General features: G+C 42.9%; 1 protein-coding gene across 1 annotated transcript; it reads left to right on the top strand.

The window, feature by feature from the left end:
* The first annotated feature begins 1058 nt into the window (after positions 1-1058).
* On the top strand, positions 1059-20233 carry LOC100557840 (hydroperoxide isomerase ALOXE3). Its single transcript, XM_062984572.1, has 14 exons — positions 1059-2045; positions 7141-7345; positions 9025-9106; positions 9362-9484; positions 9817-9920; positions 10386-10558; positions 11821-11964; positions 13239-13442; positions 13764-13850; positions 14561-14730; positions 15390-15511; positions 16518-16618; positions 17885-18055; positions 19083-20233. The coding sequence occupies exons 1-14, from the start codon at positions 1896-1898 to the stop codon at positions 19275-19277; spliced, it is 2031 nt and encodes a 676-aa protein (XP_062840642.1). The 5' UTR covers positions 1059-1895; the 3' UTR covers positions 19278-20233.
* Positions 20234-22536: the final 2303 nt, after the last annotated feature.

The following is a 22536-nucleotide window of genomic DNA, read 5'->3' as shown; positions in this document are numbered from 1 at the left end:
GAGAGGTCATGAGTTTGAAGCCCGGGTCGGGTTAAGCCTCCGACTATTAATAGCCCTGGCTTGCTGTTGACCTATGCAGCCCCGAAAGACAGTTGCACCTGTCAATTAGGGAAATTTAGGGACACTTTATGCGGGAGGCTAATTTACAACACCATAAAACTGCCAGCAAAACACGAGGAAAGGAATGAGGAAGTACAGCCACTACTGGACGGTGAAGCAACAGCTCCCCCTGTGGCTGGAATCGTGAAGCTGGAAAAATGTTAAAAATGCCTCTGAGTTTGTCTAATGTATGTTGTTTGTCTGTTGGCATTGAATGTTTGCCATATATGTGTTCATTGTAATCCGCCCTGAGTTCCCTTCGGGGTGAGAAGGGCGGAATATAAATACTGTAAATAAATAAATAATAAATAAATGTGGACAATATAATTTTGATGCAGTAGAGGCTGGATGGCTATCTGCCAGGTGTTTTGATTGGTATTCATGCTTGATCTGGTTGGGCCCTGTTGTCTCTTCCAACTCCATGATTCCATGAATGGTTTGCATGCCACAATGATACAGATATTGCTTCTGCTTTTGTTCTCAAAGTGTCTCATGCCGACTGAATCCCTTGAACATTACACATTGGAGACATATTCCTTGAAAAGGCACCACTTTCCAAATAACTGTTTGATGCGTGTTCTTAGAGTCAGAGGCACAACATAGAATCCTCTGTGTTGAACATTTCAGCCAGCCAAGCAGAAACAGTGATGGCTGCGTGGAGTTCTCTATGAGAAATGCTTCTCTCCCTTTCTTTATATTGCAAATGGGCCCCACAGCTACCCAGTGCCAGCTTCCAAGAAGTCTTAGCTTGAAGCAACTCTGCACCACCACAAGCTAACTCGACTCTGCTAATAAAGGAATAAGCATTATGCAACATCATGCTTGCAATCCACCCTCCCTGCCCTGAAAGATCCCTTCTGTCTTGGCAGAGCCACACCCTGAATGAATGCCAGGCTACAGCATTTTGGGCATGAAAATTGGTCTTTGTGGGACCAACAACTTTAGAGTAAGGTCCAGATGGCAAATGAGGTCCGTGAGGAAGAACAAGCAAGAGTGTGCAGGAGTTTTGCCTGACCCTTCTCAAAAGAACAAGATTCTGCTCCCGATACTCTGCAAGGAGTGAATTGGGTGCCAACTACTTTTGCATGTTGAACACAGTTTTCATCACTCGAAATATGATTGAGGAATAAGGGAAAATGCTGGGCGAAGAATCAGAAACCAGGATGTTTCAAAAGCAGTGGCAAAAGTGGGACAACAGAGGATGAGTAATTGTGATTCTCGGATTACAAGAGCTGGAGGGTATGCATGCAGCATTCTTCATGCTCCATCACGACCTTCAGTAGTTTTCTCTGTGTGTTCTCCTTGATCCGCTCTGTTCTCTTCTTCTTCAGCTCCCTTTTCTCCTTTCTTGCATTTCTTTCTTGTCTTGGCTGACTGCTTTGTCTCATGGCTTTCTCCTGACATACCACATCCTCCCTAACAAATGCTGTGGGGGCTTGTAATAATAAAATAAGCACTATCAAAAGCACTTCTCGACCATTTTCTATTCTTTCCTGCAGAACGAGAATCTTCTAGTTTGGGGTGCAGAGTGGAATCATCCAAGGACACCTCCTGATACTGGCAAAGCTCTTTCTCCGAAGGTCCAAAGGTCCACTTTGTGCTCCCGGTACCCAAGGAGTTCCTGGCCCGTATCTCTTCCTCGGGGAGGGGCCATTGCAGGAGAAAGGGTGGGGCCCCACGGCAGATGAAGACTGGCACACTTCTTCGCTCCAGGGAGAAGAAGGCTTGTGCCAGAGCTGCAGGACACACCGGGTTTTCCATCTTCTTCTTGGTTGCCGTAACTTATCCCCAGCCATATGGCCGTCACGTACAAGGTCCGGGTGACAACAGGGAACTTCATCCGCTCGGGGACGCGTGACTCCATTTCCATCACTTTGGTGGGCACCGAGGGAGAGAGCCCCAAAACCACCCTGGACAACTGGGGCGTGGATTTCTTTACTGGATCGGTGAGTGTGGGAAATATGGGACACTTGCATCAGAGGGCTACGTAGTACTCCTAGAGCACTATATCCTTATTTATCTATCATCTATCCATCATATGGCACAACAGATTGAACTGCTGAACTGGAAGGATGGCAGTTCTAATCCGCAGGATGGGGTGAGCTCCCGCTGTTAGCCCCAGCTTCTGCCAACCTAGCAGTTCGAAAACATGCAAATGTGAGTAGAACAATAGGTACCGCCTTGGTGGGAAAGTAAACTGTGCTCCATACAGTCATGCTGGCCACATGACCGAGGACAGTGGTTCTCAGCCTTCCTAATGCCGTAACCCCTGAATCCAGTTACTCATGTTCTGGTGACCCCCCAACCATAAAATTATTTTCGTTGCTACTTTGTAACTGTTATTTTGCTCCAGTTATTAATCATAATGTAAATGTCTGAGATGCACGATGTATTTTCATTCACTGAACTGAATTTGGCACAAACACCCGATACACCCAAATTTAAATACTGGTGGTTTGGGTGTGTGTGTGTGTGTGTGTGATTTTGTCATTTGGGAGTTGTAGTTGCTGGGATTTATAGTTCATCTACAATCAAAGAGCATTTTGAACACCAACGATGGAATTGACCAAACTTGGCACACAGAATTCCCATGACCAATAGAAAATACTGGAAGGGTTTGGTAGCCATTGACCTTGATTTTGGGAGTTGTAATTCTCCAACATTCAGAGAGCACTATGGACTCAAACAATGATGAATCTGGACCAAACTTGGCACAAGTACTCAATATGCCCAAATTTGAACACTGGTGGAGTTTGGGGAAAATAGACCTTGACATTTGGGAGTTGTTGTTTTTGCTGGGATTTATAGTTCACCTACAATCAAAGAACCCCTTGTACCCCACCAGTGATATAATTGGGCCAAACTTCCCACACAGAAGCCCCATTATGAACAGAGAATACAGGAGATATTTGGGAGGAATTGACAGTGATTTAGGGAAAATGTATTTTATTATTATTATTATTATTATTATTATTATTATTATTATTATTATTATTACTACTACTACTACTACTACTATTATAAGACATTTCCCAGCAATGCTCCAGTGCAATGCTGGAAACAGACCTTGAAAAGGTTAGCGTTTGGGTTACAACTCCCAGAATCCCCAAATATTTGGCTGGATATTTTAATTACAAAGAACTAACTTTTCCACCCTGTGGTTGGAATCGACTCAGAACCACATAAAAACAACAACAGTAACAACAGCTACCACCATCATATTAATCCTTGGCATCATTTGCCATTCAGAATTACCTCCACAATGGATCTTACTCCCTGGAAAGTATGTATACAGTTGCAATATATTGTTTTTCTGACCAGGTAAAACAAAGTCTGGTCTTCTAGACAGCCTAACAGTTATTCCTCCTTAAAGAAATGTTCTTAGCATTTAGAATGATTATTCCAGACATGTCTGAAATTGACATCATTATGGTTTTCCCAATCTTCCTTTCCTTGTTAAAGCACGATGGTAAACAGTTTGGTATGCATACTTCTACCCCCCCCCCGACATATTTTCCCCTCTCTTGTTGTATAACTGACTTGCATAAGGATGATTTCCAATTAATATTTACTCATAGTTACGTGCTGTATGTGTTGAGTTTTACGTAATTGTTGTATCAAAAGTTCTTCTGTATAGTAAGGCACCTTTGATGCAACGTCGCACCAAAATTAAATTGATACGTCTCCGCACCTTAGCTTTAGAGAGTTGGATCCACTCCATTTCTCTTTCATTTTGAAATGTCTGATAGCGCAGGCATTGTGACTGTATATTTACACCAGGAAGATATGAGAGGCAGGCGACATCACAAGGACATAAACATTAAACAATAAAGATTTTATCATGCCAACACATATTAAAAACATAGGGCTGTGTCCTACATTGCGAGTTTAGCTATGAAAACTCACCAATACTTTACCAGGGAATGTCTCATGAGAGACCGAGGTTTATTTAGCTGGAAATCAGGGTTCAGATAGGATGACGTTTCCACCGTCTTATCAATGAGCAAGGAATTGAGGTGGGATCCTGGTTCTGATCAGCACAGTCTGAATCAGGCATGGGCCAACTTTGTCCCTGCAGGTGTTTTGGACTTCAACTCCCACCATTCCTAACAGCCTCAGGCCCTTTCCTTTTGGAGTGCTGATAAGGATGAGGCTGCAACAAGGGATAGGGATGAGATCCTAGTTCTTATCGACACACCAAGGACTCATACCTGGCATGGGCCAACTTTGTCCCTCCAGGTGTTTTGGACCTGAGGCTTTTAGGAATGGTGGGAGTTGAAGTCCAAAATACCTGGAGGGAAAAAGTTGGCCCATGCCTGGTATGAATCCTTGGTGTGTCGATCAGAACCAGGATCTCATTTCAATCCCTTGTTGCATCCTCGTCCTTATCTGCACTCCAAAAGAGCCATCCAAGGCGCTGAATCTTTGTTAAATTCGTTCTTGGAGGAGTAATTTTCGCAATTTTCTCCTAACTGTGAGAAAGCCTTTGAAAAGGCGGTTTTTCAAAGATGATTTGTAATTTATTCAGTGAAAATTGGCATGCACACCATTAGGAAAGTCATAACCTTTTTGTAAAGTAAGATCGGTACAAAATCTCAGAAGAGCTAAAAACTCGTTTGAGTGAATCTTTTCTTTCATGGTAAATAATGTCCACTAGTATTCATGCAAAGCAGTTGTGAGACTGATATACCTGGTTATCTCTTTGAACTGTTAGGAAGAAAGATTATGCTAATGCACAAAATATTTTAGCAGATCTTCAGAAGTGTTATTTCAGTTGCACAAAAATATCCACTCTCCCATAAAATATATTTGGTTTTAAATCATGCTCTCAAGAGAGAAAAATACAGTAGACTTCGTTAAAAATAACATAGTTGATTTACTTACAAACTTCAAGTATTAAGCATACAGATACATTGATACATTGCTTATCAGTTGCTATTTCCAACATTTTCTGTCCAGAAATGCTGCTTTCGGAGTAAAACAGTCACATTTGAATTTTGCATAGAGTAGGTCCCAAACTGTCACAGTTCAGGGTTTCTTGACACTTCTAAAACAATTTTTAAATTTTTTTTTGTGGGAAGAGGGGTATGTTCAAATATTTGTTCCATCCCTAACATGTTCTCTTTGGGATCATTACTTGAAGTGCAAGCTACTACCTGGAGAAGATTCCCCATCCAACTGATATGGAGCCTTGTGTCTTGGTTGAGTTGGTGCCTCTTCATTTTAGAGATTTGCTCCCAGCCTAGACCTCTTTCACTGGCCTTCCCCTTCTAGATGTTTTGGGACTACAATTCCCATATTCAACAAGGAATGGTGGCCATAAAACCCATTCTAAGTTGTGGTCCTACACCACCCTTGTCATACCAGGTGCCCTGACTGTTGGCCCTACCAAGTTTTGGGTCAAAAGGTTTTGAACTGTGGTTCCTATAATCCTGTCCAGCAGTTATGTTTGCTGCATCTGATGGGACCTGCAGTCCAAACAAACTCATGGCTGGAGTTCTGATAGTGATTCACGAATGCACAATTCATTTCCAACACCCTGATTTGCAGCTCCTCAAAAATCCTTCAACTGAGCTAATGTCTGGGTGGGAAGATCATCTTTTGGGTGGTGCCATGGCCAAACATAGTGTCAATATAGTAACGCCTGACAATGCGGGATCTCAGGGGGTGTTTTGTCCTTCCCGTCTGTTTCCCCAACTCTTTCCCCTCATCTTTTATGAGGCTTCTGGTGAGTATTCAGTTTCTTCCCAAAAGCCATAAAAGTGGGCTTGGTTATGTTTGTGCAACTAAGATTTTGCTCTGCTGTTACTAAAGCCTTGGCTGAAAGCACCAGGTTGTAGGAAGAATAACTGAAGTTGTGAAACATACCAACTCCCTGCCTCAACAGCACACTCCTCACTGTGGTTTCTGTTGCAACTAGTATCAACGTATTTATTTGTTTGGTTATGTCTCATGTTCATGACCTTCCAGCCCTCCGGTGCATAGTGGATAAACATGGCCTTCATGTTGATTGAGGCTTATGACAATCCTATCTTAGGACTTCCTTGGCAAGATGTATTCAGGTTGAGGTTTGCAATTGCTTTTTCCTAAGACTGAGAGGTTAGGACTTGCCTAGGTGGAGATTCAGACACTGGTTTCTTGGAGGGTCAATTCAACACTCAAATTGCCAATCTGTTAGGGATTCCTCTTCTTCAGAAGTGGAACGGGAACAGGAAAGTGTTCATGAATCAGGGGGTAGTTGGAATCTGAGGAGGAGATTTTGCAAATACTTTTCAGGAGAGGCGAAAGGAAACAGAGCAGAGACGTCATTCAGCTAGAATAGCTGCCAGAAATGCAGCCGAGTAATTAGGAAGTGCCCTAGTAGCTGTGAGGGGACTCAGGGCTATAAAGCAGAAGCAGGTGTAGCCAGCTCTTGCTGGTAACAAACCGACCCTTTGCTCCCCTTGTGCCTGCTTCAAGTCTGCATCTGGGAAACTGCTCCTAAGGATATATTCCTATTTTTCTTGTCTGAAGTAAGACTGCTATTTGATTTGGGAATTTATCAGAGACTAAGAACTGTGTTTACCCTAAGACTTTCTTGCTTCATTTTGCATTATTCCACTGAGGGTGCTGTACTTTATGTTTTGCTGAAGTAAAGCAGTTTTCATTTATTTACCACAGTGTTTTAAGACTGTTCTTGAAAGACAAAACAGGACACAATCCAAGCTAGATTCAGAGAAGGCTCTGTCATATGTACATCACAGGGTTGCTGGAATGAAAAATAGAGAGGACTTCCATCCCTTTAATAGTTGTGCAGAAGAGCAAAATTCAGGAGGTGTTGCTTCTCATACTACCAGCTAACACTTTCTGAAAATCTTTCTACCACTTAAATAACCATTAAAATGAACGGCTCTATCTTCTGTTTCCAGTTTAGTAATCCTACTCCCAATTTGCACATAATACATCCATTTGTTGGCGATGTTTGTCAACCACAGCTGATACATGACTTTCCAGCCTTGGCTCTGTAACTACCCGGATGATCCTCTGACTTTTCTGTTACAGGTGAGTGACTATGAAGTCTCCTGCGAACATGACCTGGGAGAAATTGTGCTCCTCCGTCTTCACAAAGAAGGTGCCATTGAACTCTTCACCACGAACTGGTACTGCAATTTTATCACTGTGACGTCTCCCAAAGGAGCGGCCTACCATTTCCCGTGTTACCAGTGGATGGAAGGGTACCAGACTTTGGAGCTGCGGGAGGGAACTGGTAAGTCGGTCTCCTGGGTGAGAAAATGGAGGTTTTCTCCCTACTGCACAAAATTTGTTTTTGTGTAAATATATTTTGCACACACAAAAACACATCTCGAAATGTGAAAGATCGTTAACAAAAGTACCTGAAGTCTTGCCATCCTGCCTAGTGGAGAGAAAAAAAAACTTAAGTTAGGTTTACTTCACTACTAGATATTTTCTTGCCTCTCAATAATAACCATTGGGAGGTCCAACTGGGTAGGTGCTAGGATACCCAGGCGTTGCTTCTGTGCTTGCTGGAAACATCTGGCTGGTCACTGCAGGACATAGGACATTGGTCCTAAAGAGGTTTCAGGTCTGATCCAGCTTCCAAGTTCCTCTCATGACCTTCACCAAAAAAATCACCTTTCCAACCCTGTGCCCTCAAAGAGATTCATGTTCTCTGGGACCTCCTTTCACCAGACAGATGGCTTCAAGGATCCTTCCCAGTTTCATTGCCAAATGTTAATGCCTATGCACTGGCGTTCAAAGGGCTTTGAGTATGCCATGCTGGACAGCTTATGGTGGTCCAAGAATGACAAAGTAGATGGGAACAGACTGGCCAAAGAAAGCCTCCTGGTAGCAGTCTGTTTGTACTGTTCTCCTAGTTTTTACTAGTATAGGAGTTGGGTCAGTCCTGATTAGTTCAATGTCCTTCATTTGGCTTCGTCCTTTATACTCTCAGGATTCTACCTTCCAGTCTATGCAGAGTGGGCTGTACCTCATCCATTCATGAATATCTGGAGTACAGTCTAGGTCAGAGGTTCTCAACCTGTTGTCCCCAGGTGTTTTGACCTTCAACTCCCAGAAATCCCAGCCAGTTTACCAGATGTTAGGATTTCTTGGAGTTGAAGGCTAAAACATCTGGGGACCCACAGGTTGAGAACCACTGGTCTAGGCAGAATTTGTTGTTTGGGGTCCAGTTCTACTACTTTTTGCAAGGAGATGCTGGAGCCTATTCTATAAAGAAATGTGATTTTTTTTGTTTACCCCGTTTCCCCGAAAATAAGACATCCCCAAAAAATAAGACCTAGCAGAGGTTTTGCTCAATTGCTAAATATAAGGCCTCCCCGAAAAGTAAGACCTAGCAAAGTTTTTGTTTGGAAGCATGCCCGGTGCCTGCCAAACAAAACACCAGAACTTGCAGGATCGGTAAATGCCCATACCAGTTGTACATGGAAATAATGGTAATAATATAGTAATGTTATATTATTTATATTTATACAGTAGTAACAAGAAATTATTGTCAGGAGTCATAGTTTGTCTGGTTTGGTTATGTTGGTTTGTGATGACAACTACTGTACAGTATATAATAAATGTTCATTTTTTTGTTCAACAATAAATGTGAATTCTTCTTCATGGAAAAATAAGACATCCCCTGAAAATAAGACCTAGCACATCTTTGGGAGCAAAAAATAATATAAGACTCTGTCTTATTTTCGGGGAAACACGATAGTACACCTGCTGTATTGATTTGTCATCCTTAAAAGATTATCTTTTTAAAGGAGTGATGTATGTCAGTTTTGCAATCTAGTGAAGTATTGGGCAGAAAGACTAGAAGTCCAAACAATTCTATCTTGGATTGATTGTGAAGATTGTTCCGAATGAAACAAAGAGATTCGTAAGGCTATATAAGCAACATTTTCTGTGTTCTTCCAGCAAAAACCCCTGCCATGGATACTCTCCCCTTACTCAAAGACTTCCGGATTGGTGAGGTTCGGAAGAGGCAGTCTAATTATGGGTAAGTGAACCGATGAGATGGTACATGATAAGAAGACCCCATTTTCAAAACCTTCATGAGAATTACCACCTAAATTGCAACCTCTGCACACCTGTTTGCCCTGTTCCTCTCTGCCTCCTGATGTTGGCATCAATGAGTCTTTTTAACATCTGAGCTTGGAGCAGTGCCACTCGGGGACTGCAACTCCCAGAATCCCCCAATACAGAAGGAGTCATTCCAGATCTGAACCATTTCGATTCCTCTCTCTCCATACAGGTGGAAGATATTTGCTGAGGGTGTCCCCCACTGTCTGGACGTCTCATCCATTGTGGAGCTAGAAAAGGACGTCAAATTTTCCACCGTCAAAGCAGCCCTTTTTGCTACACGCTCGACAAGCAAGTGAGTTGTGTGGGAATGAAGGGAAGGGTCATTTGGGGAGTGAAGAGATCATTTTTCATTATTGACTTTCTAGTAAATATTTTAACACCATCACAAGATGGTAGCACTGACACCACACAAGCACATACAAAGGGCTGTTATTTCCACTCCTTGTTTCTGGGCACTAAACAATGACCCTTCTGGGAAGAAGCACTTGGGCACAATCTTGACTTTAGAAATCACAGCTTGGTAAGAGGAGGAGTTGGGAGCAAGTGGCCACTGCGCCATCCTCCCAAACACTCACAGCCATTCCTGGCCATCCCAGCAAGGTTGTCCTTTTCTACCACCTTTAGGAAGATAGAGCTCAAGCTGAAAGGTTATTCTGACAGCCAAAAATCCTGGGAGAACTTGGAGGACATCAAGAAGGTTTTCTGGTTCAACAAGTCAGATCTATCAGGTAAGACAAAAGCCCTGCTAAGATCCAGGCTTTGGAAACTTTGTTTTTTTGGGTGACACCTGACAGAACTCCTCAGCCAGTGATTTTAGCAGCCTCTGAGAAGGTCCTGCCTCCTGTTTTCCCATTAGAAGGTCTTGTGAGAAAGAAAATACTCAATAGAAGCAACGTCTCATAAGTTCCAGTTTTAGCTTCCTAAGTCAAATGGGATAGCTGGGAAATGCTCTCAAAGCCTAGACAACGATTTAGTTTTGATGTAATGACAAGAAGCAACCCATTGCAAATGGGATGCAAAATTCCTGGGTTTGATTTACACCAGGGTAGACTGTGCCCCCTTTGATCCCCGAAAATATGATATAGAATTTAGACCTGAATCGCTAAGACACAGAGTCCATGTGTATTGTAGAATCAATGCAGTTTGATGCCACTTGAACTGCCATGGCTCAATGCTCTTGTTTCCCATTCTAGTCTATGTCACAGAGCACTGGAAAGATGATGCATTATTTGGGTGGCAGTTCCTCAATGGACTGAACCCAAGAATGATCCAGAGATGCACCAAGATCCCATCAAATTTCCCTGTGACGAATGAGATGGTGGCCAAGTCCCTTGGAGAGGGCACCACGCTGGAGAAAGAGCTGGAGGTACGTAGGAAAGGAAGCAGGCGTTGGCGGCTCTGGGAGCCTATTATAAACACAATCCAGAATGCCAGAAAGCAATGTTCTTCATATTTTACCCAGTGCCCATATCACAAGCCCCTTCCACACAGCTGTATAAAATCCACATCGAACTGGATTATATGACAGTGTGGACTCAGATAATCCAGCTCAAAGCAGATATTGTGAATTATCTGACTTGATATTCTGGGTTATACAGTCATATTGAAGGGCCCATGGTCTCCAACTCTCTATTTTTGGCAGGGATGGTCTCTCCTCTGGTTCCTTCCATTGCTGTATACTGAGTTCAAATGGAAAAATAGTTGTACTCTGCTAACTCCTTGAAAGAGGGAAATAGGAGAGGAGTGGGCAGAGGCTCAGGCCAAAGCTAACTGCTGCATCTTCTCCTAGGCCTCTTCTGCACTGCCATATCATCCAGATTATCAAAGCAAAAAATCCACATTATCTGCTTCAAACTGGATTATATCAGCCTACGCTACCATATAATCCACCTCAAAGTAGATAATCTGGATTTTACATGGCAGTGTAGAAGGAGCCCTAGTTTGCTCTTCCATAAAACGAGGGCTATCCAGAAAGTAGGCTACGTTTTGGATTTTAAAAAGTATAGGAGAAATCATTTACCATATGCAGCTGAAAGACACATCCCAAAACTACAATCTCATGTAATCCCCATTTAAATTTAGCCACGTTTCTTATAGATAAATGTGTTTGAAAAGTACTGCATCAGTAAATTCCCCGCCTGTGTCCTCGGCTCTTCCCCCTTCTCCCTTCCTGCATCATAGCCAAAACGCTGCACTGCCAGCCACGCCTCCATTGTTGGAAACGGAGGAGAGAGGCAGCAAATTTACTGGGGCAGAACTTTTCAAACTCATTTATCTATAAGAAACGTGGCTAAATTTAAATGGGGATTACATGAGATTGTAGTTTTGGGATGTGTCTTTCAGCTGCATATGGTAAATGATTTCTCCTATACTTTGTCCTTTTTAAAATCCAAAACGTAGCCTACTTTCTGGATAGCCCTCGTATTTGCCATATTGAAGACACTTCAACGTTGCTTGACGACACACATTTCAGATTATACCTGGGAAATGTTGGAGGATGTGCCATGCTGGTTGGAGGATTCTAGGGAATCTTTGGATATGGGAAAGTAACCACTGGTGTTGGGAACTGCAATCAAATCCGTAGCTTCCTTCATTGTTCACAGTTTGTGTCTGTCTTTTCCACCACAGAAGGGCAACATCTTCATTGCAGACTACAAGCTCTTGGATGGGGTCCCGGCTGGCGTGAATAATGAACGCCAGCAGTACGTCGCTGCCCCTTTGTGCCTGCTGCACCTCTCCAAACAGAAGCTTCTCATGCCCTTGGCCATTCAGGTACTATATTTTCCATGTGGTCATTGGAACTAGGGCATGTTGGGAATTAGTGTTTCCCAGGGTGCCAGCCCTTTTCTGGGAAAAGTACAAAACCTAAAACTGTTCAGAATTGGCCTTCCTTTAGCAAAGTAGTAGACAAAGCATGCCTCAGTTTCTCTATGTTGCTTTCATGAGTTTTGTTGTTGACTCCAAAACAAAAATAGGAGTTATAGTTTATGAACTTGAATGTTTAGCAATGGCTTTGCACTTACATGAGGATTCTAGATCCTAACTAAATAATAAAAAAGATTAGATCAAGTCTTCATTCTTCACCAGGAACTTGGAAACACGAACAGGAGACCATTAGCAACGTTGTCTCCTCTGAAATGCTTGACGACAAACCACTTAATTTGAGCCCATCCAGACTCCCTTGAGATCATGCCTAACGCACCTGGACTTCAAGATCTTATCACGAACCTGCAGGGAAAACCTAGTTTGCCTGCTTTTCATGCCCTGCATTCTCAAGTCTAATCTACACTCCCTTGAAACATTCTCGTCTTCCCAAGGCCTTTTCTCAAGGGAACTAGGACTTTCAGTTTCCTTGGTTCCCTGGGAACGATCTGAAGAATTCTAAACATCAGCCTGGTCAGCCTGATCTTCCTGCAATTCCCCCTGAACACTCACAGACGCCTCATTTTGGAACCCATCATCCCCCTCATTCTCTGAATATTCAGAAAAATCCTCTAACCCTTACCAGACTACAACACTTTGGTCCCTTCTATACTGTCATATAATCCAGATTATCAAAACAGAAAATCCACATTATCTGCTTTGAGATGGATTATATGAGTCTACACTGCCATATAATCCAGTTCAAAGCAGATATTTTGGATTTTATTTGGCAGAGTAGAAGGGGCCTTTAAATAACCAAAGGCTTCAAGGAGGGCATTTGCGACCATGCATTTCAAAGATCATTAAGAGTAAATGTAAGGGTTTATATGAGAGAAATAAGCAAAAAGATTCGACATGCAAGAAACCCTGTTGCTCTGACAACAAGAGGAACAAGGAGAAAGAATGCAAGAATTTCCCCACAGGATGTTCTTATGATTGCACTATTTGAAGTCTCTCTGGTGAGCAAGGAATCCTTCTGATCGCAAGGTCACTCTGCTATATGGGGACTTTCCAGTCTCTGGTTTAATTTTGACTTATTCCAAACTTTGCCCTTTGCTTCCCCCTGGTCTATATGAGTCTTGCAGGGGTCTCATGTCATAATATCTTCTCCTCCCTTTGTGTAGCTCAGCCAGATCCCAGGTCCGCAATCGCCTATCTTTTTGCCGAGTGACTCCGAATGGGATTGGATCCTGGCCAAAACCTGGGTGCGCAATGCCGACTTCCATGTTCACCAAGCCATCACGCATCTGCTCCGGACGCACCTGTTGGCTGAGGTGTTCACCATGGCCACCATCCGCCAGCTGCCCACATGCCATCCGCTCTATAAGGTGAGATGCAAAATAGTCATGTAAATAGGAATTTTAACCCTGGTCTCCAGAGTCCTAGTCCGACTCACAAGTCACTACACTATGCCAGCTCTAAACTTATTAAAAATAAGCAATAATAAATCTCAAGACTAGAACCAATTCCCCATGGATATTGATATTCACTGTGCAATTTTTTGCAAAATCCTTTCATTTTATAAGACTCAGACTGTAAGCTTCTGTAGGGTTTTTGATGCAGATTTTGATCAAACCAGACAAAAGCATGGACTAGACAAAGCCATGGGATGTAAAGGTCATTTTGTTTCTCACTTTTTGCTTCCATAGCTCCTGATTCCTCACACGCGCTACACCCTCCACATCAACACTGTGGCACGGGAGAATCTCGTTTCGCAGGGGGGTGTCTTTGATAAGGTAGGTGGTTCTGGATTTCCATCTCCATTGGGTCTGTTCACACTTCTAAATCTCAGCATGCAATGAATATATTCATGTTTGACATCTCCATCAATCACAGTTCCCTAAATCCTCAATTGATTCTCCTATCCCTCTGACCGTCCTCCCGTTGTACTGTCCAGTTCTTCTCCCTGTCAAACCCAGCCCTTTCTCTGTCAAACCAAACCCAGCCCTTTCTCTGTCAAACATGGTAGCAGTTTGGTCAGCTGATTTTCGACACTTGGCTGTAGACTCCTGCTCGCAGGGCCTACAGCCAAGTGTTGGGCGCTCAACAACCGTAGGTTTAGCAGGCAGGACCTATAGCCAAGCACTCGACGCTCATAAGCCCAGCTTGCAGGGCCTACAGGCCCTGGTGCTTTGATGCCAAAGTCTGAAAATCATTTGTATAGGTGCCTGTTTTCAGAAGCAGTGGACGGAAACAAGGCCATATGAATGGGACAAACAGAAATGGGTAGCAATTCCATTCAAATGCACAAGACTACTGTCAAGTTCATCTGATTTGTTCTAAAAATACCCTGCCCTGTTGGCTGGGAGAGTTCATTTTGCTAATTAATTAAAAATATATCAAGAAGATGTTGAAGCCAATAGTGAAAGAGAAACGAATGCTGCATCTGAAAAAAATGCAAAAGGTTGTCTGCAGTTCTGAATTTTCCAACTCCTTCCTATTACAGCATACCGGTGTTGGTTTCAAGGGATTGGTGGAAGTGTTGCAGAGAGGAACCCAAGCCTTGACCTTGACTTCGCTCTGCCTTCCAGAAGACCTGGAGGCTCGTGGGGTCTCCTCATTGCCCCATTACTACTACAAGGATGACGGCCTGAAGATCTGGGCAACCGTGAAGAGGTCAGTCAGGGGCAATTGTGGTGGCTATTATACTGTTATTTGTATCCATTTGTGTTGGACCTGGTGGGTCTTGGATGGGCTTGTGGTCATCTCATTGACATCAGGCATCTCTGAAATGTTACAGAGCTTGGGAAGGTTCCTTAATTTTTAACTATTACAGCTTCCCACAGACGGCCGAACAGAGTCTTGAGAGGTAACTGGTTGACTCACTGGGCCTGACGTTGAGTGGTGGTGAAATACTGCAGAGCTTGGGAAGGTTCCTTCATTTTGGATTACAACTCCCAACATCTCATGTCCAGCTACTCTAGCCATCCTGGATTGGTTTGTCTTGGCTATATTGGGCAATATTGGGAGTTGTAATCCAAAATGGAACTTTTCCAAGCTTTCCCCCCCCCCCCCCCCTGACCTACATATTAACCAGGGAATGAAGGTTAGGTTGCTTTTACTTGAGAATGCCGACAGAGTGATACAGGGACTTATAGTAAAAAAAGATACATTTCTTCATCCCTGGTTCTGATTCCCATATTGGCCTGAGGAACATAAACGTGGTTTGCTAATTTGAAAGTGTGGACCAAACACACTTCTGGATCAGCGAGAGAGCTAGGGCTGCTGGTGGACTCCATCCTGACTGGCCTCTTCTTTGTCTCTTCTTCTCTTAGCTTCATCTCTGGCATGATTGACTTCTATTATCAAAATGACAGCTCTGTAAAGGAAGATTGGGAGCTACAGAAATGGATGGAGGAGATCTTTAAGAAAGGCTTTATGTCTCAAAAGTCTTCTGGTAAGACTGCCAACTTCCTATTGCAGTGAGAAGACCATAGGCTAAGCACCTGCAATTGGTTATGCAGGCATTTCCTAAATTATGAAGAAGATAGGTTCTGTAGGTTTGTTCTTAAGTTGAATTTCTATGTAAATCAGAACATTTTAAAAATGTAACTCTGTATATATAGATATAGATATATACAGGGATTGCCTGTATAAGGAACACTGGGGTTATTTAAGGAACCTAGTGTTGCTGACGTTACATTTATCCCCCACATTGATGTTGTTCATTGAAGTCTAAACCCTGTAGGGATGGGATAGATGAGCACAGAGTCATTGAGAATGTGGGAACGGGGATAAGGGGCCATGATTGGATGACAGATGGTGACCCTGGAAGCCCAGAAGGTGGAGAGGCATTAGTAGATCCTCCATAGTGTAGAGCTGGTCTTTATGGAATTGAGGACTCGATACTTCTTTTAAAGCTAGATGAATGCAATGGATACTGAAAGTCTAGACATTAACCACCAGCTGCAATAAATCTTACCAATTGAAAGGTTGGCAGTTCAAAGCCTGGGTCGGGGTGAGCACTCAACCTTCAGCCCAGCTCACTGCCCACTTAGCAGATTGAAAACAGCTGTGAGTAGATAAATAGGTACTGCTTAAGTGGGGCGGTATTTTAATGGCATGATAAATATCAGAAAAATGCTAGTGATCAAAAAAAGGAGGAAGTCTGTGAATAGGGCTCTTTGATATGGAGATTAGAGCAACAGCACCCCCTGTGGCTGGAATCGAGCACAACCTCCAGGATGCCGAATATGGGAAATGTCTATATACCTCTATCTGTTGTTTGTCCTGTCTGAGTTTAATGGCATTGAATATTTACTGTATATATGTTCTGTGATCTGCCCTGAGTCCCTTTCAGAGTGAGAAGGGCAGAATATAAATGCTGTAAATAGCCTTTATAAAAAAAAAACCTCATGTCTTGACTTCTGTTGTGAATTTTCACCTTTTCTTCCTTCTTCCAGGCATCTCTTCCTTGCTCTCATCTGTGCAAGAGCTGAAAAAGTTCCTGACTATGGTGCTTTATACCTGTTCGGCCCAGCATTCAGCGGTCAACAGTGGGCAGGTAGGAAGACATCCTTGTTCCAAAGGCCTGTTAACTCACATCATACACCAAACCTGCATTGAATTTTAAAGAATTTTAGCCATGATGACATTCCTCCAAAGGACCGTGTGAACTGGAGTACAGAGGGGATGCTAACAATTTTCTGAAACTCACCTCTAAACTGAGACAAATGTTTCCATTTTTGGAATGCAGCTCCTAAAATGCCCACATTGAAACAGAAGGAGGCAAAACTTGAAAAATGTTTTGGGGACTGTACTTCCCAGAAAACCTCTATCCATGTGGGATTCTGGGAGATGTTGTTCAAAACATAACTTGCCTAAACTTTTAATGGACTTTAGTTCCGATGCAGACTCACTTCATTCCAGAGCCTTGATCAAATATTGAATAGACTCAGTGTCAAGTCCTTGTCAGAAATAAGTAACTAAGTATTTTTAATTACAAAAATATGAGTCAAGCACTGAAAGGGTTAAATAAACTAGCATCGCTCTGAGGAGAGTGAGTAGGCCGAAGGCTGTTGGAGTCAGTGGGCCAAGGCTAGTGTTGTCCTGAGGAGTATGAGGAGGCCTTAGTGAGAGAAGCCCCAGGTTGAAGACCTCATGGTGAAGCTTCAGTGTGAAGGCTGCTGTGAGTAAAGCTACGGTGTGAAGCTCCTGTGTAAGATTGATATGAGAGGAGGCTCTGTGAGAGTGAAGCTGTTTATCTGCATGAGAAAGAAGCCCAGTGTGGAAGCAAAGAAGGAAGTATAAAGAACTTTATTTGTGTGTTGTCGAAGGCTTTCATGGCCGGGATCACAGGGTTGTTGTATGTCTTTCAGGCTGTGTGGCCATGTTCCAGAAGTATTCTCTCCTGACGTTTCGCCCACATCTATGGCAGGCATCCTCCATACCTCACAACCTCTGAGGATGCCTGCCATAGATGTGGGCGAAACGTCAGGAGAGAATACTTCTGGAACATGGCCATACAGCCCGGAAAACATACAACAATCCTGCAACTTTATTTGTGTCATGGAAACCTTGTTTTTGTAAATAGTGCAACCATATTATTTTGCTTCAAAGAAAAACCTCCTAAGGAAGAGATAACCTTAGCCTGTGTGTTTTTGTTATTTTTTTAATCACTTTTCTCTACTGGTGCTGGGTCACGCTGCTGCTAATAAGTTACTCTGCTATACATCTATGGAGAGGATCTTTTGTTAATAAGCTCACTCGCCCAGCAGTTTCCACCAATCTGTAACTATATGTCATATTCTTAATATTTTTTAAATCACAGTTTGATTTGGGTGCCTGGATGCCCAACTTCCCATCCTCAATGAGAAAACCCCCTCCAACCACCAAAGGCACAGCGAACTTGGAGAACTACAAAGACACCATCCCGGAGATCAATACCACCTGCATCATTCTGAGTGTCCTGTGGCTACTCAGCGCCCCTCCGGGAGACCTGGTGAGTGCTCTGAGAGTCTCCAAGGCAGATTACTTTTTGAAATCATAGCTCACTTTTCTTGCACGACAGAACCCCCACCCACCCCTATCCAAAATAAAAGGAAGGGTTGAACTTTCTGGATGAAAATATGCAGTAGAAGATTGTGCCACCCCCCCCCTCCCCCACAAGCTTGGATCATACTTGGTAGATGTTTGGGATTTAAAAGGTGTTTTCATGCAGATTAGTGTTGCATTTTATCAGGGGTGGGATGCGGTGCGGTGTTGGTATATGCCAAACTAAGACTTGCAGGCCGGATGCGGCCCTCCAAGGTCATTTACTCGGCCCCGCCTTAAACTTTAGATTACGTCTGAAATGACTTGAAAGCACACAACAACAACAATAACAACAACAACAACAACAACGAACTTGACTATCACATCAGCCAAAAGCAGGTTCACAGTTCCCATTGAAATACTGGCAAGTTTATGTTGGTTAAAATTGTTCTTCTTTTTAACTGTTGGATTGTTTTTTCATTATTTTTTTTTGCACTACAAATAAGATATGTGCAGTGTGCATAGGAACCGTGAGGGACTGTGAACTGGTCTACTGTTTAAGCCAAGACTGTTTGAGTTGGAAAAGTCAAGTTAAGAGTCCGCTTTTTGGACCTATGCACAAAGGAAAAGAGATGAATTGACACAATCTCCTGAATTTGTCCTCTTGACGTAGTTTGAACTTGATGCTGCTGATAATAATAATAATAATAATAATAATAATAATAATAATAATAATAATAATAATAATTTTTACTTGCCTCTCCTCACAGCTCAAGTAACAACTTAAAAATAATGTCATTATACACACACACACACACACACACACACACACACACAGAGTTAAGGTTTCCAGGCTTAACAGTGCAATGAATAACAGCAACAAAGTGCTTTTGAATTGCCATTTTTTTGAGGTTGCTTTTCGAGTCTGAGGTCTAGCTGTGCTGTTCTACCTTGTCCAAATGTTCTGTTTTGTTCTCCATTCTTTTCCATCTTAGATCCCGCTGGGCAATTACCCTGATCAGCATTTCACAGAAGAAGCTCCCAAAAAGCTCATTCTTGCCTTCCAAGAAGAACTAAAGAAGATTTCCAAGGAAATTGACAAGAGGAACGAGTCCCTGGGCAACACAGGGGTCCCTCTCACCTACGAGTATCTGTACCCCCCAAAGATCGAAAACAGTGTCTCAATTTAAGCCGGAGAGGGGAATCTCCGCTAATAACTGCTTATCCAATCTATTTTCTCTAACATGACTTTTTGCATACCTTTAATGGGCATGACTTGCCTGGAGAAGGTAGATATCACAATCAGGCTGTGGGTGAAGTATTGCCTTAAGAGTGCCTATCACCCAAGATTTGATTGTACACCGCAATCCTTATATCCATGGGGCACACGTTCCCATGTTTGTGTGGGTACATGAACCCCCATATAACAGCAGACCCTATTGAAGATTTCCTGCCCCAAAATACCATAGCATTGCACTGCAGTGACTACGAAATGCCTAGAGAAGCCATTGTCAGAAGTGGATCAATGGAAACTATGGGTCTCGGTTCCATGAATATGAGCATTGTATTGCAATTGGTCTAATATCTCTGTTGTGGATGATGGAAAGAATAGTAAAGAATAATTGAACAACCTAATTGTCCAGAAACCTTGGCAAGGAGAAAATTGGATAGATGGGGCTTTGGGGAGTTATTTGTGCATAGGATTCTCTGATTAAATTACACCAGTATAGCAAGACTGAGCTTACTCCCATCATCAATGCATTGCCACAATGCACTTTATGAGTATTTCAATAATCTGCATTTGAGGAAGCAAACGCCCTGAGTCCCCTGATGGGTGAGAAGGGCGGGGTAGAAGTGATGTAATAAATAAATAAATAAGATTCTATTCTTCCAATATTGACATGCCAGCCAACACTTCACAGATGACAACTGGGATGCGTACCAGGTGAAAACAATGCTGTCAGGCAACAAAGAGACAAACCTTTGTACAGATGCCTTTTCTTGAATTCTGAAATCTGAAGTCCTCCAAATTCCAAAATGGTCCAGATGGGGGAGTGAGAGAGTGACACTTTGGCTTTCTGGTGGTTCGATTTCCACAAACTTTGCTTTCTGCACAAACTAATTAAAAATATTATATATAAAATCATCTTCTGGCTATCTGTACATATGGCATAAATGAATTTTGTGTTCAGACTTGGGTGCAGTCTCTGAGATATTTCATTATGTACATATACGCAGATTGGGAGCCCTGGTGGTGAAGTGTGTTAAAGCACTGAGCTGCTGACCTTACAGACCGAAAGGTCCCAGGTTCAAAGCCCGGGAGCAGAGTGAGTGCCTGCTGTTAGCTCCAGCTTCTGCCGACCTAGCAGTTCAAAAACATGCCAATGCGAGTAGATCAATAGGTGGCCACATGACCTTGGAGGTGTCTACAGACAATGCCGGCTCTTTGGCTTAGAAATGGAGATGAGCACCAACCCCCAGAGTCAGACATGACTGGACCTAACGTCAGGGGAAACCTTTACCTTTTTTACATATATGCAGACACAAGTATTCTATAATCTGTGCGGGGAAATCCTAAATTCAAAACACTGGTCTGAGAGTTATCTTTTAATGAAGAAGAACACATAAAAGCACTACTTAATGAAGAGAAACTCTGAATTTGGGCATTTAAGTTAGGAAGGACAAGACTCTACCTCTTCTCTCTATTGAGTAACTGAGTAACAAGGAGGGATGGAAAAAAGGGCCAGGCTTTGGCACAGCTGGTTAATCATCAGCAGCAATAGATCTTTACCAAAACTGGCAGGTCTAGCCTGAGTCGGGGTGAGCATCCGAACTTTGTTGCGCTTCAAGCGGAATTCAGTCTAGTCCAACAAAGACACAATAGCTTTGCACGGTTGCAAAAGGAAAAACAGTAAACTTTACTTTTTACAACAGAGTCCAAACATAAACTTGCAGTGTTACATCAAAACATAAATCTTACAGTGTAACAAACTTATATAGTCTTTGTAAGCATTTCAAGACACAAAGAGCATTACAAGACACAAAGAGCATGGCTTCTTCTGCCTCTTCTTCCAAAGGAGAGAGGACCAAAAGCAGGAGCAGAAGCTAATGTCTATCCTAATACACACACACAGCCACACCCCACCAGATGTGGTCCAAACTTAATTGGTTAGTGACCTTTTTTTCTTTAACACATACATCTTTGGTGTTGGTCTTCATTATACCCTAACAACCTTCAGCCCAGCTCACTGTCCGCCTAAGTATAAAAGGAAATGCCAGAAAATGCCATTGATCAAAGAACAGGAGGGAAAGTCTGGGATCAAGGGCTCATCATCATAGACGATGGAGCAACTGCACCCCCGTGTGGCCGGAATTGAGCACAATCTCCAGGATGCCGAAGTTGGAAAATGCTGACATACCTCTATTGTCTGTCCTGTATGTCTAACGGCATTGCATGTTTGCTGTCTATATGTTCTGTGATCTGCCCTGAGTCCCCTTCGGGTAAGAAGGGCAAAATATAAATGCTGTAAATAAATAGATAAATAAATAAGAGAAAGGAAAGAGGTAAAGGTATGAGAAGAGGGGAGGAAAAAGGAGATAGAAGGGAAGAGAAAGGAAGGGAAGAAAGAAGGGACAAATGAAGAGAGGGAAGAAAGAAAATGAAGGGAAGAGAAAGGAAGGGAAGAAAGAAGGGACAAATGAAGAGAGGGAAGAAATAAAAGGAAGGGAAGAGAAAGGAAACAAAGTGGGAGAACCTCCTTCCAACATAGATACCTGAAACCATGCACGCCCCAGTTCAAAGTGTGAGTGGTTTTGCTATTGCAAGTTCTCTCTCAAAGAACTCCCCCACCCACATGCCACATAGAGTAACAGAACAGAATACACTGTGGGTAAAAATAATAGGCTCAGACTATAGTGATTTAGCTGGGACCGTCGTTAGAGAGTCTGTGCCTGGCAAGCATAAGCTAACCAGAGAGGCCGGAACAGAGAAACGAATTCATTAGGTTGAAGACAAGCCAAAAGGGATGCAAATACAAGCAATTTGCTTCAAAGGGTACAAGAAGAAACATACAAAAAAAATTGCAGGACATCTTATGCGATTCTGACAACCATGCAAACCCCACTCCCTCCCCTGATTGGCTAAGAAAAGGATCAGCCAGGATCTGAGTCAGGATTGGCTGGGGATTCCTTTGACATCACCGCCTGCAGGTGAGGATTCCCTGGTCATGTGAAAAGGCAGCCAGGGATTGGTTTGTGCAGGGAGCCAATCAGGTGCAGAGAGACCCCATGGGCACAGTCCATGAGGAAACAATGTCACAGATATGCTGATGAGATTTTGTTTAAACATCCAGTTCCATGAGAAATAAAGATATGGAGCTCAGAAGGCAAAGGTGCTGATCTTTGACAATCAAGGACTTGGCTGTCAGTACAGAAAGTTAATGAATACAC

The sequence above is a fragment of the Anolis carolinensis genome, chromosome 6 (assembly GCF_035594765.1).
Source record: "Anolis carolinensis isolate JA03-04 chromosome 6, rAnoCar3.1.pri, whole genome shotgun sequence".
In the NCBI taxonomy this organism is placed as follows: Eukaryota; Metazoa; Chordata; class Lepidosauria; order Squamata; family Dactyloidae; genus Anolis; species Anolis carolinensis.
The sequence above is the reverse complement of the archived record's forward strand: the minus strand, read 5'-3'. Positions and strand labels throughout refer to the sequence as shown.